A 17,491-nucleotide genomic window follows, 5' to 3' on the forward strand; every position below is an offset into this window, starting at 1 on the left:
CAAATAATTTTTACATTAGTTAAGAGTGAGAATATTTACCAAAATTATTGATAAAAAAAAATTGTAAAATATTTATATAGGTAAATAATGATAATTGCGAATAATTAGCGTCGATAGTTAAAAGGGCTGGATGGCCAGTTAAGAAAGATTTTTGCAAAAATATTAAAAGATAACGCCAAGTCTTTGATATGGCACATTAACGACGATCTCGTTTCACCAGCCAGGATATGGCTCTACCAGGACCTTACGTCGCATCCGGCCTTCAAGTACCTGGCCTGGGTGTCTCTGCCGGTGTGCCTCATTCTCTTCAGCGCGGGTTTCGTGCATATCGTAGCACCTCAAAGCATAGGCTCTGGCATTCCGGAAATGAAGACCATTCTACGCGGCGTGGCGTTGAAGGAATACCTGACCTTCCGTACCTTGGTTGCCAAGGTTAGCTAATCACGTTCGAAGAAACTTAATCCACCCGTTAAATTAAAGCTTGATGAGAAAATTAATTTTAAGGTCGAGCGCGTGCGTGCGTGCGCGAATCAAAGTTGGATTACAACTTTCTTAAGGACCTTAAAAGAAACGCGTCGTAATAGAGACAGGGGTAATAATAAAGATCGTGATATATGTCAAAGGTGATCGGCTTAACGGCGACCTTGGGCTCGGGGCTGCCGCTTGGCAAGGAAGGTCCGTTCGTGCACATCGCCAGCATCGTCGCCACGCTGCTTTCCAAATTGGTCACGAGCTTCCAGGGCATTTACGAGAACGAGAGTAGGAACTGCGAGATGCTGGCCGCAGCCTGCGCGGTGGGCGTCGCCTCCTGCTTCGCGGCTCCGATCGGCGGCGTTCTCTTCAGCATCGAAGTTACCACGGTGTACTTCGCGGTCAGGAACTATTGGCGCGGTTTCTTCACCGCGGTTTGCGGCGCCACGATGTTCCGTCTGCTGGCGATCTGGTTCCAGCGCGAGGAGACCATCACGGCGATGTTCGCCACCAGCTTCACCATGGAGTTTCCCTTCGATCCGCAGGAACTCTTTGTCTTCGCCCTGATCGGCGTCGGCAGCGGGTTGCTGGGCGCCTTCTACGTCTGGCTGCACAGGCAATACGTCATCTTCATGCGGAAGAACAAGAGCATGAATAGTTTTCTACAGAAGAAGTAAGTCACTCGCGAAATTATGTATCAGAATTGTTTTCTGATAATTGCAATGCAAATTTTTTCTCCATGGGGTTGTGATCGAGAGACGACTGCTGTTAATTTCAGTCGTTTTCTGTATCCCGGCATCGTGTCCCTGCTAGTCTCGTCCGTGTCGTTTCCCCTTGGGCTCGGTCAATTCATGGCGGGCGATCTGAACACGCACGATCAAGTTCACGGTCTCTTCACTAACTTCACTTGGACGAAGGAGAATCTCAGCGTCGAGGAGATGAGTGTCGTGAAGCACTGGTCAACGACGTACACCGACGTTTTCAGCGGACTCCTTAGTTTCGTTTTAGTTACCGTAAGAAGATGATTTCTCTTTTCACACGATTGCTCTTGATCGTGATTATTTTTAAATATAATTACACAATAAGAACAAGGGAAACGGGCTTTGGTTTCAGTTCATCTTTTCCATCATTAGTTCGACGGTGCCGGTACCATCTGGAATTTTTATTCCCGTATTCAAGATCGGTGCTGCGCTGGGTAGAGCAGTCGGTGAAGCTATGGCTCTCTGGTTTCCCACTGGCGTGCGTTATGGCGGAGTAATTACACCAATAATACCAGGTCTTTAATTGAATATATCATACGTACAACTGTCTACATAGAAAAAGAGAATTTTTTATTTGAAAATATCTTTAGTTTTAATGTGAAAATCTTGAAATGCGATTGTAAAGTCATTTTATAATAGTTCATTGCGAATAATCGATAAAGATGTTTCTCATGTTTCTGAAATGTGTCGGCCATGATAAAAATAGCATCTAAATGAATTATGGAATCGTTGGGTTAATATTTATGTTGTGCAATTTTAGTTGAGTTTAAGGAGACGTAAAATTGAGGATAGAATTATAGACTCGTGTCGTAAAATTGCCTCATTTAGGTGGATACGCCACGGTGGGCGCGGCCGCATTCTCCGGTGCGGTGACGCACACGATATCCGTCAGTGTCATCATTTTCGAGATGACCGGTCAGATCACACACATCGTGCCCATAATGATAGCGGTGCTGATCAGCAACGCCATCGCCGCGCTTCTGCAGCCTAGTATATACGACAGCATCATCCTGATCAAGAAATTGCCTTACTTGCCCGATCTGCTTCCATCGAGTTCAGGTACATCTTCTTTAACGCGATTTATTTTCTCTTTAATTAATTGAATTAATATATTATATATATTGTACGCTTATATTGTTGCTCCGCAAAGCATTTCGTTCGGAATAAATGGGAAGGTAATTATACAGTCGTATTATAATTTTGCGGCTACGTTGCGGATTTTGCATCGAAAACGGGGTACGTGGTAAAAAAAACTGATTACCGTAGGAATGTACAATGTTTACGTGGAGGATTTCATGGTCCGCGACGTAAAGTACATATGGCACGGCATCAGCTATCAAAAGCTGAAAGAAATACTGAAGGAGAATCGCAAGCTACGTGGATTTCCGCTGGTGGATAATCCGGACTCCATGATTCTGCTTGGATCGATCCAGAGATTGGCGTTAATCAAACTTATCGAGAAGCATATCGGTCGCGAGAGAAGGTTACAGGTGAATTGAGATTTTCAACACCTTAGACGATTTTATTCTTCACTTCTGTAAATTATCGTCGACGTTCCAGGTCGCGCAAAAATGGCACAAGGAGGCGGAGAGAGCGCGCGAAGAAATAGAACGACAGCTGCGAGAACAGGAGAGGACGAGGAGGCCTTCGAGATTCGAGGTTATCCCCGCACCAGACATTCTCAAGATGCAGCGGCAGAGTGTTAATGATCTAACGATGTCGCCAAACAATGGCAATGGTCCCGATCATGTGAGTTCGTGCACGCGTTCGTGCGGATTGACTTTGACGTCAATCGCGCGGTTGTTCCTCTCCGTTGCTCGACTCGCACATCACTGCGCATCACTCACCGCGATGTAGATTAACGTATTATTTTTCTTATGTTTCAGCACACGTACCATTCACCGGTGTTCGGATCGCAACCGAAGAAGTCGATTTTGAAGAAGACCAATTCTTTCACTCTTAAGGGATTCAGCCCGTTAGTTAGCCCGGCGGTGACGCCCTATACGACGGTTACAGGCGCGGAAAGCAGGCGAGTCGGTTTATTCTCTCTAGCATTAACAGTTTTTTTTTACATAGAAAAATATATATTGTATACATTTATCTATTTTATCTCAATATGTTTTACAAGAAAACATATATATCACTAAACCCTTTTGTTTTCATTTTTTTTTAAGCGTTTTAAAACGTATTTTTAATAAGTGTATTAGTGAAATTATTAAATAATATAAAATAGAACGTGGAAAAAATAATGAAAACAAGAAATACGCTCTCCAGATATACGATATACAATTAAATTTAAAACATTAAAATGGAAAATAATTATTAATGTAAGTGCTCGTTGCAGAATTCGTTTGGCGTTCGAGGCAATCTTTCGCAAATCCGCCACGTTGCAAGACGTGGATCCCGATCCGGAGTTGGGTACCAGGGAGAGTCAGGATGCCATCAATGTGCAGTCCCACACGCCCATGCTGGCCCCGAGTCCGGCGACGTCGAAGAAAGTACAATTGGTGAGCAAACATCGTCGTTTCCTCTAAATACAATATATCAATAACGTTTGTACGTGTTAATCAGCCTCGAGAGAGAGTGATAGACATGTCGGCGGAAGATCAAAAACGGTGGGAAGAGAGCGAGATGGCACTCGAGGTAGATTTTTCGAGGTGCCACATCGATCCGGCTCCTTTTCAGCTGGTCGAAAGAACGTCCCTGCTGAAGGTTCACAGTCTCTTCAGCATGGTCGGCGTGAATCACGCTTACGTAACGGCCATCGGCAGGTTGGTCGGAGTTGTCGCGCTGAAGGAGGTACGGTGCACGATGATACAATGTTCTCCAGTCAAGATCGCCCAATTGAAAATTGACAGACGATGCCTTGACTGGGCATCTGTATAAAAATTATAAAAGGTGATTTAATTCATAAAATTTCAAATGGATTTTATTTTGCAGTTGAGGAAAGCTATCGAGGATGCGAACGCCGGTATCCTGCCAATGCATCTCGAGTCGCACATCGCCGAGTCGATCTCGAGCCTGGCGAGAAGCGAGACGGACATAGAGAGCAACAAGAACATCAACGCGATAAATTCTATAGGTTCCTGCGAGGTGGACTGCGAGAAAACGGACAAAATCTGAAGGCTATGCCGTGTCGAGACGAGCGAAAGCTTATATTGTGATAGCCGCGTTGCCGTTGTTGCGTGACGCGGCCCGAATAATGCGAGAGAGCCGTGTTTTATCTAATTTTCCTTTCCTCCTTCTTTCCCTTCCTGGTCATTCGCGCGATTCGAAAGCGATGCGTTAGCCGTTATGCGCGAGTAAAGCCCGAACTACGTCTATCGTAAAGTTCATCGTAAGCGATCGTAACGCTCGTCGTAACAGCTCATCGTATGAGTTGACTCAATTTGAAGCGTTACGATAGATGTAGATCTAGTTTAACGCGTAACGACACTCTCTCAAACACTTCTCTCGTACTTAAGCCTAAGGTGAGCGTAATAACACTAATAACGAAAGTCTCGAGGAAAGACACGAGTGCGCGAGATAGTATTAAGCGATGCAGCTCCGTTTCGGAATTTCCTATTCTTTTCTAACGTATAATGTCGTATGATGTTAAGTGACACGACCGTCGGTCGCGTTCGTGCGCGAAGACTATTTTTACCGGATAGATAGATAGATGGATTCGTACATCGAGATTCGTTTCTCGACGGATGTTTTACGTGGAAATCGTTTTATCGAGAAATATCGAGGATCGTACGCGCTTACGAAATACGCTATGAATCGGGAGTCTATATCGTCACAAGCGACAAAGTAAGTTTTTTAAACGGCTGAACGGGTCTCTCGACGGAGCAAAAGTGATTTGTAGTGCCAAAAGCAGCAACGCCGAAGCCGACGCCGACGCTGCGCTTCCCTCGTGTGATGAAACGCGTGCACAATTCGACCTAATGATAATTACACGTATACGAGATCATTCGTGACTCCTACGTCGACGCTCCTCTAGCTAGTAAGTATCTGACCATGGTTGTGCCAGATTATTATTTATTAATATAATTGTTAATTATTATTGTCAAATCAAGTACGCGAGAAAATCACCGCGTTGTAGAGTTTGAACTTGGCAATTCTCTTCCATTCTCTATACGATACTTAATTTAGAAGCGGGGCGAGAGAGAGGAGAAAGATGCCTCGGTTGCACATTTGATTTCTTCTAAGAACAATTCTCTCTAGTTTGCGTTTATTTCCATATATAGAATACGTTTAAAAATTATTTGACTTGAAAATTGAGTGCGGCTTTCGCTTGTGTTATTAAAAATCCCGTTGACGAACATCTATCGCGAGAATTATATTTTAACGAAAGTCGCATTTCGGATGTATCAGAATGAAGAGTATTTTCTTCTAATTTACTATTACTAGGTGAATTAGGATATTACAGGCATAAGATTATGTATACCACAGTTACTATTCCGATAGTTTCTCATAGTGCAATTGAGACGATGTTGTCTACATCGAACTTTGTATTAATTGTTATTGCTGCAGTCCAGAGAATGGCTTTAACGTCATTTTCATATATCGCCACTCGAAAAGGACCGCGAAAATTTTTAACGATATTTAAGATATTTTACATTTTACATTCCATTCGACTAGATTCTCATCTCGTTAGATTGTACATACATTTATTACGCCGCGTATTATTGCATCGTATAAGATGATGCTGTCCGCCGATTGTAAATAATTGTGCGTCATGGAAAGACATTAAATAATTTATTACATTTGTGTGTTTGGCAATATAATTATCAGCGCAATCACAAAGAGAATATGAAGAAAATGGAGAAAATTAATGAAAGACTGTTTTCGATCCATCAAGATAGTGAAAATGTGATTCAAGATTCGCTATCGGCTCGGTAACCGGTAGATTAAAGAGTTGATAGATGTATATATAATCACGCAGTATATTTATACTTATATATTTATATTTATACTTAATTTATATTTATGTTTAATTTATTTTAAAAGAGATGGGAGAAGCAGGAAAGGAAAAATTTCTTGGCGAGAATAGTTATTTGTGCAACAAGTGCTCTAATTGCATACCCTATTTTATGTTGCAAGTGCGCGGAAAGTGGCCTATCACGCGCGCGTAGCGGCACGTGTTACATAAAAATAATTTTCTGCATCATAAATCCTTTTATAACGTCACGATGAATTTAAACTTTAAGTCCTTAATACTTTAAGTCTCGAAATAGCTCAAATGAGTCCTTCTTTCGCTTAATTTAACGATACTGTTTGATTGACAGTCTCTTTCGCATTCGGTTACTTGTCCAGACTGAACCAACCGTGCAGACATTTAGGCACTGGTCCCGGTGTGTTGAAGGTAGCCCTCGCGATTTCCGTAAATGTTACAGCGTCCAAGATCAACAAACCGACTTGAGTCTCCTTCTCCGCCCAGACGAGCGAGCTCACAACCACCCCGTCGTCCTCGTTCTAAACAGAGAAAAAGAGAAGTAAGTTGGCTCCTCTCTTATTTTTCCGAGCAAATACTCGCGGCGCGCATTCAGTCGATACCTTTCCATTGGGATCCGGCACGAAAATTGGTTCGCTTGGGTAAATACCATTTTCCTGCCATAGTTTCTTGGTTTTTCGGACGGTGTCGACTTTGATAAGCTGCGAATAAAATTTAATTTTATTTTTACAGAGTGAGAAATGTCTCCGAGACATCTCGTCGCACCAAATTACACGTGACATGGGCACAGACTCGCAGCTCTTTAGAAGCTCGTGGAACGCACTTACCGTTCCGGGATTTTCCAGGTCCATATCGCAGGAGATCGCGTAGAAGTACCGATACTCTTTGCCGAGATGTAAATCCGTGTTTATCCGCGGAGTCTCGCAACCGACGTCGCAGAGAAGCTCTGGCTTCACGAAAATCCTGCCGTCGTGAAGTCGGTGAGCGGTTGGTTTCCTCAACAGAGCGTTTTTGTGCTTTTTTTGCCAGTACTTAGCTCTGCTGTCGTACGCAATGTCGTCCGCATTACTGTTAATGTCATAGCTCGGCCTACGATCGACAGACTCGCCGTTGACACTCCGCGACACCTCCATGCTCCGATACACCGTTTTAGTCGCGACGAGATTGTGTTCCGGTAGCGTGTCTGAGCTCGGTTTCTTCATCGGAAGTACGAAACGAAGCGGTCTGGCGCGGAACAGCTTCGAGAAATCGGGGTTTCCATGCATACTCTGCGTTAACATATCCGTTAAGAATTACCGGCATTGCGTACAGGCATCACTCTCGCTGCGCGTCTCGATCTCACGAATATATCTTACTTTCATCGCGTCGATGTACATGTACTCTAACATCTTCGGGTTACGATAACAGCACACGTCTAGAACGACGTACTCCTTGTCGTGAGTCTCGAACTGATTGATAATATGTAGGTAGAAAAACGTTTCCGCGACGAACGTCTTCACCAGTTGGCCCGTCTCCCTCGAGATCACGCGGATGAGAGTCTACAGGGAAACGGGAACATCAGCCTTAGTTTGGTAATAACGATTTAACTTGCTTAAACGATTTAATTCTTCCAATAAGTACGTACGCTTTCGTTATCGTGCCACTTAAAGGAATTGATCATTGGTTCTTGTTTAAAGTGGCTCATCGTCATCTTGACAAAAGAGATCGACAGTGGTTGTTCCACTATGATGAAGAAATTCTCGGTAATGCCGAAGGTGTGCATGTATGATGGATTCAGCATCCACCTGCTCGGCACACTGGTCACGATCGTCGCTCGATCGAACATGGAGAGTTCCTTTTTTTTTCCAGAATTATCTGAGATAATCACACTCGACTTTACCAAAGATTTTATTATTTAATTCAAATATTTTAAACATAAATTTTACTACTTAAATTTATAATTTAAGTATTTTAATATCTAAAATCTATCTCTTCTCCATCGTAAAATTAATTTCTTGGCCATGCAGTAAACATTCCGTGCAGTTTCTTCTTTCAAAAAAATTTCTCTTTATATTATATTACGAAAAAAGAATGTCTTACCAGCAGTCGCGCTACTAGGAGAGAAGCGTACGACGTTGTATCGAGGCCCAGTCGGCGTTACGCTTAGTCCTACATTATAAACCGTACCGTCGGTCATAACGTGAGGATGTGAGGTGTGATTTACGATGTTAACGTACTCGGACACATTTACCTAAAATAGTTTTTGCAATTAGAATTTATTATGAATGCCGCAAATTGATATTAAAAATTAAAGCTGATACTAGAAGCTGAAGTTGATCATTTAAGTTTAAAGCAAAAGATATATGCGATAAGAACATTTACCCTGTTTATCGTCTCTAAATTCTTCGGATCGATCCTGTGCATCACCGGCGCTTCCGTGAACGTGTAATATTCGTCACCGAACGGGTACACCGAAATCATGGAATTGTCGGATAGTGTTTTGTTCGGATTAAACACTGCGGCCACTCTGAAAAATCATTGAAAAATAATTTTATAGAGAACTTGCAAAAAATCGAAATGTTTCCTCGCAGAGCTAAAAAAACTTTGACGGCAACGTATGATTTTTCGCAGTTTTCGCGGATTTTCGCTATTTCACGATTTGTGCGAAGAGACACAGGAATACAATATATTGCAAATTTAAGCAAATTGACCGAAAACTTTTTTTTATATAAAATAAATCATGCGGGGTCCTTCATGTTTTAATCAATATTACTTCTATTCGCGTCGCATTCTCTCTTTTACTCTTATCTACCTGTGGAATATAGTCTGACAGGGATCCGGCGTCGCGTTCGTACCGAACTCGTTGAAGACTATCCTCTGAGCTGCCATGTTTCTCTTGTACACCTCAGTTTGGACGAATCGCCGCTGATAGGTGACCTCACCGTCCGCGATACCGAATCTGCACAATTTATTTGTGTCAATAAAAAGAGTTAATTGTCAACTTTTTATTTATTCCAGCGTAAAAAATATACCTGTGTAGCAAGGCGGAGCTGTCGAAGAGATGCTGATAGCGGTAATTGCCCACTTTTAGATTGCCCGGGCCGTTTCGCAGCAGGGTGCCCTTCAGCCATTTGGGGATGGTGCCGGTGATCTCGGTCGATCGTAGAGGCTCGATCACTTCCTTCTCGCAGCTTCTCATCCACACCGAGGTGTCGCAGTTGGCGTAATAATTCCCTTCCGCATCATCAGGTGATGTCTCATTTTCATTTATATCGTCATGCTGTAAAATGGTATTAATGCAAATTGACTTTGAGTAAGTTACTTTTTACATTCGCTGGTTATCTGTGACACTTTTCGAGCGAAGAACCATATGAGGAGACTTACATGAAATTTTGATTTCAACTTTCCACATTTTGCTTGCTCGAAATTATTTAGCACGTTTGACGTGTGGGACAACGACTCATTGGACGATGTTACGAGATTTACACGTTCCATGTTGTAATTCTTTTTTTTTTATTCGTGAAGGGTGAATTTAATTATATTTAATGTGTGTAATTAGAGCGAGCTTTAAATTGCGCGATATTTCTTGTAATTTTTATTTTATTTACATTTACACGTGACATGAAACTCGTTCACTTTTTTAGAACTTTTTAGAACGACATATCTTATTGTTCAGAAACTTTCAGATTCGTCCGCAACAATCTTGGTATACTTCACTACCGATTTAGTATCCAATGCGAAAAGCGATTACTGCGCAATAAAAATTTATAACTACGTCAAATTATAATTTTAACACAATTTTTCAGGTTTTAATATATCACGCGTCCTCTTTTCTTTCTTCTTCTCTTCGTTATTTACGATAATGTTTTCCTCGATCGCCAATTTCGATGCAAATGGTCTCAAGATCGTCTTCTTCTTCTTCCTATTATATGTAATGGAAGAAGCTTCCGAATCAAAAGCTGGAGTCGATACGGCCATCGCAGGAACAAAGATCCTTGAGCAATGTTCAAATTCTACTTTGTTACGTGAGCCTCTTATCTTTAGATCGATTATTAAGGAGTATAGTTTGATAGAGAACCCATGTCTCGTTCTGCTAAATAATTTATATTTGAACTTAAGCTAGAGCTTTGGCGAGTAAAGGGCGCTGTCAACAGGAGCCTCGTTGTCATTCTTGCATATATAAACCGTGATATAACAGAATCTGTGAATATTTTGAGAATAAAAATTTAAAAATAGAATAACTTGATTTAGTCGGGAAGCGACCGAAGGTGACATAATTAAATCAGGAGTAAACGTTTGAGATTCATGACTGAAGAAGCAGTAAATCGGTAGGAGAGAGGTCCTATTATTCATAATAATGGAACGTATATATGCCTAAGCTGTGCCGTTGTGAACTGTTTAAAGGTAGGAGTAGTTTTCAGGGAGCAATGAATCTTTTAGAAATGTAGAAGAGCCTGCGACTGACTGAAGTTTGAAACAAAATAATCGAATCTTATCTTGAGTGGAGGCCCGATCTCTAGTTTCAGCAAGCATGACGTTGGTAGGGGTAGAAATTCTATAGTCAAATGCTGAACGAATCGTTGCAACTTGAAATCTCTCCAGTTGAGAGAAAAGCGACTTACAATTAACCGTTATCATCACGAATCGACGAGAGTATCTGGTGCACTCTTACGTATAGGTGCGAAATCCATCGTTCGCGGCACAAGTTCTGACTACGAGTGGCGTCGCGATGCGCAGTTCTGCTGACCTTAAAGCGACGTTACGCTTTGGACGTCGTTTTAATCCGATTTAACGAGCGACAGCAGTTGATCGCCAGTTGAAGCCTTTGATCGGCTCTCTTATATGCGTCCTTCGTCTGGCTTATTGCATTCGCGTGGAAAACCGCGACACGTGAATGGGGATTGGACACGTGATCCACTTTCCCCATTGGATTGAAAGAAGCACTCAAAGACAAATAGATTTCGAGGGAAAAATCGCGTTGCAGATTATATGCTTTAACGTATTATTATTATTAGTATTATTATTATTATATAGATATATTATATAATATATATATTTTTCTTATTTTTTTGTTTATAGAACATACTACTAAAGTTTGTACGGAAAAACCTGGGGCGCCTTATGTATTATTATAATATACGTATATGTTATAGTGTTATATATGTATATACGTACATGTATAATGATAAAAGAAGAAAAAATATACATACTCCTTTGCTGTCTACATACGGGACTATTTTGCAATAATATCGATTAAATTTAGCCAAAAGATCAAGAATCTATTCGCAAAGAAAGAAAGTAATAAGTCAAATTAAATTGAATTACTTTTTATATCGTATTTGATACTCATACGTGGGACCAATTTAAAAAATTGGCAAGTTTTTTCAACAATTACATAAGAAAGCAGTAAATGTATGTATCTACGTGCCAAGACTTTGCAAACTGGCATATCAGGCAAAATTATATCAAGACTGGATAATTTTGAAAAAATGCAATTGAACTTTGATAAATCTTTAGATTAACTGACCTACTTCAACTTTAACTTTTAACTCGTACAATTACAGACCTCGTTTCACATCCGAGTCAAGATCCTGATGCCGATGGATCTCACTTTTTGCGTGTAAATTTTATTTAATAAATTTTTTAATGAACAACGAGCGACAGAGCAAAAACCTTTTGTATATTACTCAGGATGGTAAGCTTACGACAGCATATGTCGAGGTCAAAATCGCTGAAGATGGTTTAATTAATCTAAGGATTTACGAAATTTTATAAGATAGATAATATTTGACCAAATATGCTCTTTCCTTCTGTTAACAGTTATAATTAAGTTATATCAGGCAAAGTATACATCAAGACTGGATAATTTCGAAAGAACGCAATTAATTTTTTTTAGCGCAATAATTATTGCAGAATGAAAGTGCGACGAACATGCGAGATAATCTCTTTTTTAATTTATTTCGAACTGTGTTTCTTATCGAATTTTTTATCCGTTCGATGTTTCACAACTAATTTATTATTATTAATGAAATAAAATTATTATTAATAGAATTAATAAAATAAATTAGCGCAATTTAGTCACTCTAAAACATGACATATTAAACCACGCATACGCACATTTCAACATAGTGCGTCAACATATAGTGTTTTTACTCGGATAATAATTAATCAGCCGAATCATTATTCATCAATGAAGCTCATTAGTTATTGATTCAGCGAAGACGATTGATTTACTCACGTCTCACGTTCTATACGCTTCTCCATCATTTTGTGCACTTTTCAAACGCAGAAAATATACCTGAATAGATTCAAGACCTATCTCTTTAGACATCAACAACTTTTGGGATATAACTTAAAAAAATAGATATATAATAGATCTTTGAATTTTATATATCATGAATTTCAAAGATCATCGTTGTTTGATCTCGCTATAAGACCCACGTCAATTGCCTCAAAGATTATTTTTACATAATTTGATAAAAAAGGAAAAACATAATTTCATCAAAGGGACTTAACAGACATTTACATACATTTTTCCACAACATTTTACATTCAACAAATGCGTAAAATGTCCTTTTACAATATAAATGTATTTTTATACAAACAGATGTAGACCTAACGGGTTTCCTAATATACATAGGGCTAACATCACGACTGGTCCTTTTCTCTTTATTCTTTTCTCCCCTCGTTCTTATACTTACCGGGAACAGATCTTTAATATCGTACAACATAGGTAGCCGCTTGGTATTTTTCATTGTGAAGCAATCCTTGAACATCTTGGTAGGAAACGTGTGACGCGCAAGAAGAACGAATACTGACGACGACACCTCTTTTGGTCGAATTCGCATTGAAAAGTTGACCAAATTCCAAAATTATTGGCGATATTGCTATGTCGCCGTTGCACAGTTCTGCTGACCTTAAAGCGACGTTACGCTTTGGACGTTGTTTTAATCCGATCTAACGAGCGACACTAGTTGATTAAAGCCTTTGATCGGCGCTCTCTTATATACGTCATTCGTCTGGCTTATCGCATTCGCCGATGCGCAGAATTGCAGTTTTCTTTTTCCTTTTTCCTGTTTCCTGTTTTCTCTTTCAAAGCTTCGAATTTTTTCTCCTTCCTTTCTTGAACGCTAAAACGAAAGAGAAAAGAAAAGTAGTAAAAAATACAGGAGTATCGAAATGGAAGAGACATGATCTCTTTTACCGAGAAAGGGTTTTGCAACAAACAATCCTGATAAAATGAAATAAAAGAATCAGGCTCGTGTGTATTAAAACAATGTAGAAAGGTCAAGGGCCAATAAATGAGCAATGTATGTTAAATTAAAATTAAATAATTTATTAAATACTAAATATAAATACCGTGGAATATTTTGATCTACACTAAATTTTCATCCATTAAAATTTTCAGCTATTAATTCAAAAATGAATACAATAAAAAAATTAAAGCCACATAGAGTACATTAGACAATGCAGTGAAGAAATTAAAAGATGAGGAACAGAGATCAGGTCGATGAAACATTAAATTAACAATTAAAAATATGTAGTTTAACTTTACAACTTTTGTTTAAAATCTAGTTTAATTGATATGATTTTAATTTTCTTGTTTACACACACAATTGTAGTTAAGATCCTGTTTTAAAGATTTGTTGAAGTTAAAGTGCATAAGTCAGAATTTGATATATTAGCTCGCATAAAGACTGTCGGTAGATTAGGACAGGAGCACAGGAAAATAACTAACTGTACGATGATTTTTCGCGCTTATTTATACTCAAGTGGTGAGAACCTTCATCGCGAGCTTCTCACTACTTCTATTCTTTGTCTTTGAATTTTAAAGGAGGAGAAAGGTCTTATCACTAGGTGTAATTCTATGCGAACTGCGAACCGCGGTCTGAGAACCGTCTCCCCATCAGAAATCGGATAATTAATCTTTTAACATTCCTGATGGCTATTTTAAGACTGAGTTAAATTTTGCTCGCACGTAACAATAAGAAGAAATCGACTTGAAAAAACAGTATAATTCATAACCCTTCGTGGTCACTGGGGGTCAACATGACCCCAAAAATTTTTCAAAACGGAATTACACTAACTCCAAGCTTTGAAACGGACCTTATGGTGCCGAAAATTGACATTTCTCTTACTTATGTTTCTGACAGTTCGTTAGATCCGGAGATAATTGCTTGTTCACTTTTTTCGAAAATTATCCACTTTGTATTGCAAAATAAATACCTTTTTTGGAACATACGCTGCCGTACTATTTTTTTCCAAAAAGTGTCACATCTCATGGGTACAGTTATAAATTTTTAGACAAAAATATCAATAATTTAAAAGTCTTTTTTTATGTACTTTAACTTTGCATTTTTTTTTTCAATATGTTAATATTAAATAATTAACAAAGTTAATATTACGGGAGGTTTTACAACATTTCAAGAAGGTTCAGTTAATTTTTTCAAGTCAAAATAATGAAAACTGTAAATATGGCAGCCGATTAAAAAGTCGCTGAGGTCGTTTTGATCCCGGTGTGGCCATCATGAAACTGCAGATAAGTGTGACCACGAAGGATTAAATTAGCGACGGTTTAATTTCTTCTTCTTTTCTGGCAGGAGTAACGACGGTCTTTTCGAAATTACTTATTTGTAAAATACCGTTATACACTCATTAGACATATTATTATTATTACACTATATATTTATTTACTCACATTTATATTGTCGTTATGGGTCAACGTCTCTCCGTCTTTTAGATTCTCTGTTATGCGGTCTTATACGTTCGAGATGCTGTTCCTCTTTACTCGTGTCGCTTTTGTACTTTCTTCCTTTAATTTGGACGCTTATATATGTACATAAAGATCTTGAAATGCAGAAGGAGGGGGAGCCCTGACTTCGTGGTCTCCGATAGATAATTTGACCAAATTTTATCACTTTGCGTAATTACGTTTAAGTAAAAAAAGAACTATATATAAACATCTCGAGTACTCGCAACCCGTCGCGTCGCGTAAAAGAGTCACGGTCGGTCTCGCTCCGCGTGTACTTGGCACGAGACACTACCCCGCGTGTCTCTTGATATATTATATATATATATAAACGTTGGGGCTTGTGTTAACACTCCGGTAACACCCGGTATATCGAGATATCGTACAATGTATTTCGGAGACACGCGCTCGCTTTCCGCTCTTTCATTCGGTGTATTTGTCTCGCGGTGGGCGGTTTTGCCGTAACGATCCCCCCATCCCGTTCCTAGCAATGAGTCACGTTCACGCGCGTCCATTTCTATGCTTTTATCGAATTGTTTACTCATCGCGTTAACATGATTGTCGCGGAACGATTAATTAACAGCGTCCCTTCGTCGCGCACGTCAAACCGCTGATTAATGCCATGGTAGAAAAAAAAAAAAAAGAAAAGTCCGTTTGCTTCCTTTTCTCTGTGTTTCATAACAATTGAAGTTTAATATGAAGGTAATTGCGCGCGCAAGCATCCCTAATATAAAAGAAATATGACAATTTTTTATTTATAAATCACGGCAAATTTGTTAAATAATGTTTCTAAACCGTTCTTTCAATTCTTCGAAATCAACCGTTTCTAAATACTGTAATTATTTACTCGCGCGGAAGATGTTTTCTTTGAGTTCATCATTATAAATATCCTAAAAAATTACCGTATACAATATATTTATGGAGTAACAAAAGTAAAAAACGACGTTCGGGGCTAAGTCGACACGTTGTTTTATTGGTTCCCAATAATAAACGATGCTTGTAATGCAGCATATGGCCCATGACAAATGTGTGCGCACGTGTAATCGCGAATTTACTTGCATAAATTGTTTTTCAGACATGAGTTCAGATAAAAATACGTGAATGTTTGTTCTCATTATTTCCAATGATTGTTTTACTTAATTCCAAATTTTTGTACTTTCTAAATACACGATAAACAAATGTATATTTAGTTTCAGACAATAAAAAATAAGTTCCAGATCAACGTGTGTCGATCAGGCAAAGTGTCGAGTTTACCACGGCATTTTTCAATTTGAAAATTTGTCTTCGCGTCACTTTTCCTATCCTGGCGGCAAAACAAAGCGACGTACAGCAAAACTTCCCGAATCACGTTTGTCCCTGAAGAAACACTCTTTAAATATATACCATTGACACGTTGCCTAAAAATTTTAATTAGATATTAAAACGTGCCTTTGAAAAAATAGTGTCGGCTTAGCCCCGGTCTTCCCTATGTTTATGAGCTTTATCTGAGTGTTGTAACTTTTCGCGCGAAATGTCGTAGTCTGATTTTTCAGTCAAAAATCATCGTTATATTATCTGTATAGCGCGATATCAAACAAACGTTTAATTTGGTGTCAGCACAAAAGAGAGAAATAAATTATACTCATTATCTATCAAATGCGCAGTTAATAAACTCGAGATATTATATATAAGTATATTAATTCGTAAATCTCTCACACAGATTTTCGTTTTGTTACCGATAGTTATAGTTTTTTGTAGAGAATAATAATATACAATCGAGCGAAGGGAAAAAAACGCCGAAATAATAATATATAATTTATATTATACAATAAAATCTAAATAAACCCTCGGAATAAACAGATTGATACACGTCGATAAGCATATTAGAGAGATATAGGTATGTCCGTTCTGACAAATGCAACTATCCGTCCGCAATTGATCAATAATTTCCCCGAATTTATTATATATAAACTGATGGTGAGAGATGAGAAGAACAATTTCTTCGTTGCCCAATTTTAGAGCCCACACCGCTAAAAGAACTACCGTACTACTTTACGAACAAAATGACGCGTATCGCCGTATGCCCATCGTCATATTGAAAATAATAGATCGAGATCTATTCTATTTTTATCTGTCCAATTATCTGATGTACTCAAGATGTTAGATTAAACTTCGAAAACCTTGAATCTTATTCCAGTAAGTCGGATTAAAACTATAGTGATTAAAACTAACGAAAAGAATGACTTCGTTGTAGGTACATAATCTCTCCCCCGAAATCATCCCTGACAATTGTCGCTGGTGGGATTGGGGTGAGGGTATCTCGCCTAGTATTTACAGCAAGAAGTTCGATTCCGAATCGATTGAAAAATCTGTGACGACATCGTATCGAGAACGGACAAAGTTTCACGACTGCGTGTCAATTTAATTCGGTACGGGCATCGGTACAAATCTCTACGGCAAGCCCGCGACGGCCGGTGCGGGCAGTGGGTACTGCGGGCGTCGATGTTAGGTATCCGCGTTCAATTACTTCGTGTCCGCGAATAACCGGCCGATATTGACGTACGGCAAATTGCACGCGCGCATCAGTGAATTTCCACTCGACTGCTGTTGTTGCCG

The 17,491-nt window shown here is 39.3% G+C and overlaps 2 protein-coding genes and 1 long non-coding RNA gene across 11 annotated transcripts in view; 2 read left to right on the forward strand and 1 right to left on the reverse strand.

Moving 5' to 3' along the window:
- Clc-a (chloride channel protein 2) overlaps positions 1-5,980 on the forward strand; it is a 34,083-nt gene extending 28,103 nt beyond the window's left edge. For all 4 annotated transcript variants that reach the window (XM_077422869.1, XM_077422870.1, XM_077422867.1 and 1 more), the window contains 11 exons: positions 221-432; positions 624-1,144; positions 1,250-1,484; positions 1,585-1,747; positions 2,061-2,291; positions 2,499-2,722; positions 2,793-2,981; positions 3,119-3,261; positions 3,577-3,739; positions 3,804-4,031; positions 4,173-5,980. In XM_077422869.1, the coding sequence (XP_077278995.1) occupies positions 221-432; positions 624-1,144; positions 1,250-1,484; positions 1,585-1,747; positions 2,061-2,291; positions 2,499-2,722; positions 2,793-2,981; positions 3,119-3,261; positions 3,577-3,739; positions 3,804-4,031; positions 4,173-4,355 (2,492 nt within the window). In that variant the 3' untranslated portion in view covers positions 4,356-5,980. The remainder of the gene's footprint in view (positions 1-220; positions 433-623; positions 1,145-1,249; positions 1,485-1,584; positions 1,748-2,060; positions 2,292-2,498; positions 2,723-2,792; positions 2,982-3,118; positions 3,262-3,576; positions 3,740-3,803; positions 4,032-4,172) is intronic.
- A 306-nt stretch (positions 5,981-6,286) lies between these two features.
- Positions 6,287-15,039, reverse strand: Ninab (neither inactivation nor afterpotential B). 6 transcript variants are annotated; one of them, XM_077422895.1, is made up of 12 exons: positions 14,846-15,039; positions 12,849-13,277; positions 9,532-10,141; positions 9,180-9,427; positions 8,960-9,106; positions 8,530-8,674; positions 8,248-8,398; positions 7,793-8,022; positions 7,524-7,706; positions 6,996-7,436; positions 6,771-6,869; positions 6,287-6,689 (listed from the first exon to the last, which is right to left on the reverse strand). In XM_077422895.1, exons 3-12 carry the CDS (start codon positions 9,640-9,642, stop codon positions 6,519-6,521), a joined length of 1,926 nt encoding a protein of 641 aa, XP_077279021.1. In that variant the 5' UTR covers positions 9,643-10,141; positions 12,849-13,277; positions 14,846-15,039; the 3' UTR covers positions 6,287-6,518. The 6 variants fall into 6 exon arrangements, with proteins under 6 accessions (XP_077279021.1, XP_077279016.1, XP_077279020.1 ...); XM_077422890.1 differs by lacking the exon at positions 9,532-10,141 and having other exon boundaries at positions 14,846-15,037; XM_077422894.1 differs by lacking the exons at positions 12,849-13,277; positions 14,846-15,039 and adding an exon at positions 10,770-12,145.
- LOC143906683 (uncharacterized) lies at positions 6,585-7,150 on the forward strand. The gene is made up of 2 exons (XR_013259597.1): positions 6,585-6,709; positions 6,903-7,150. It is a non-coding gene; the product is annotated as an uncharacterized LOC143906683 (long non-coding RNA).
- Positions 15,040-17,491: the final 2,452 nt, after the last annotated feature.

The sequence above is a fragment of the Temnothorax americanus genome, unplaced genomic scaffold (genome assembly GCF_048541705.1).
Source record: "Temnothorax americanus isolate GAGA-0224 unplaced genomic scaffold, ASM4854170v1 Scaffold74, whole genome shotgun sequence".
NCBI lineage: Eukaryota > Metazoa > Arthropoda > Insecta > Hymenoptera > Formicidae > Temnothorax > Temnothorax americanus.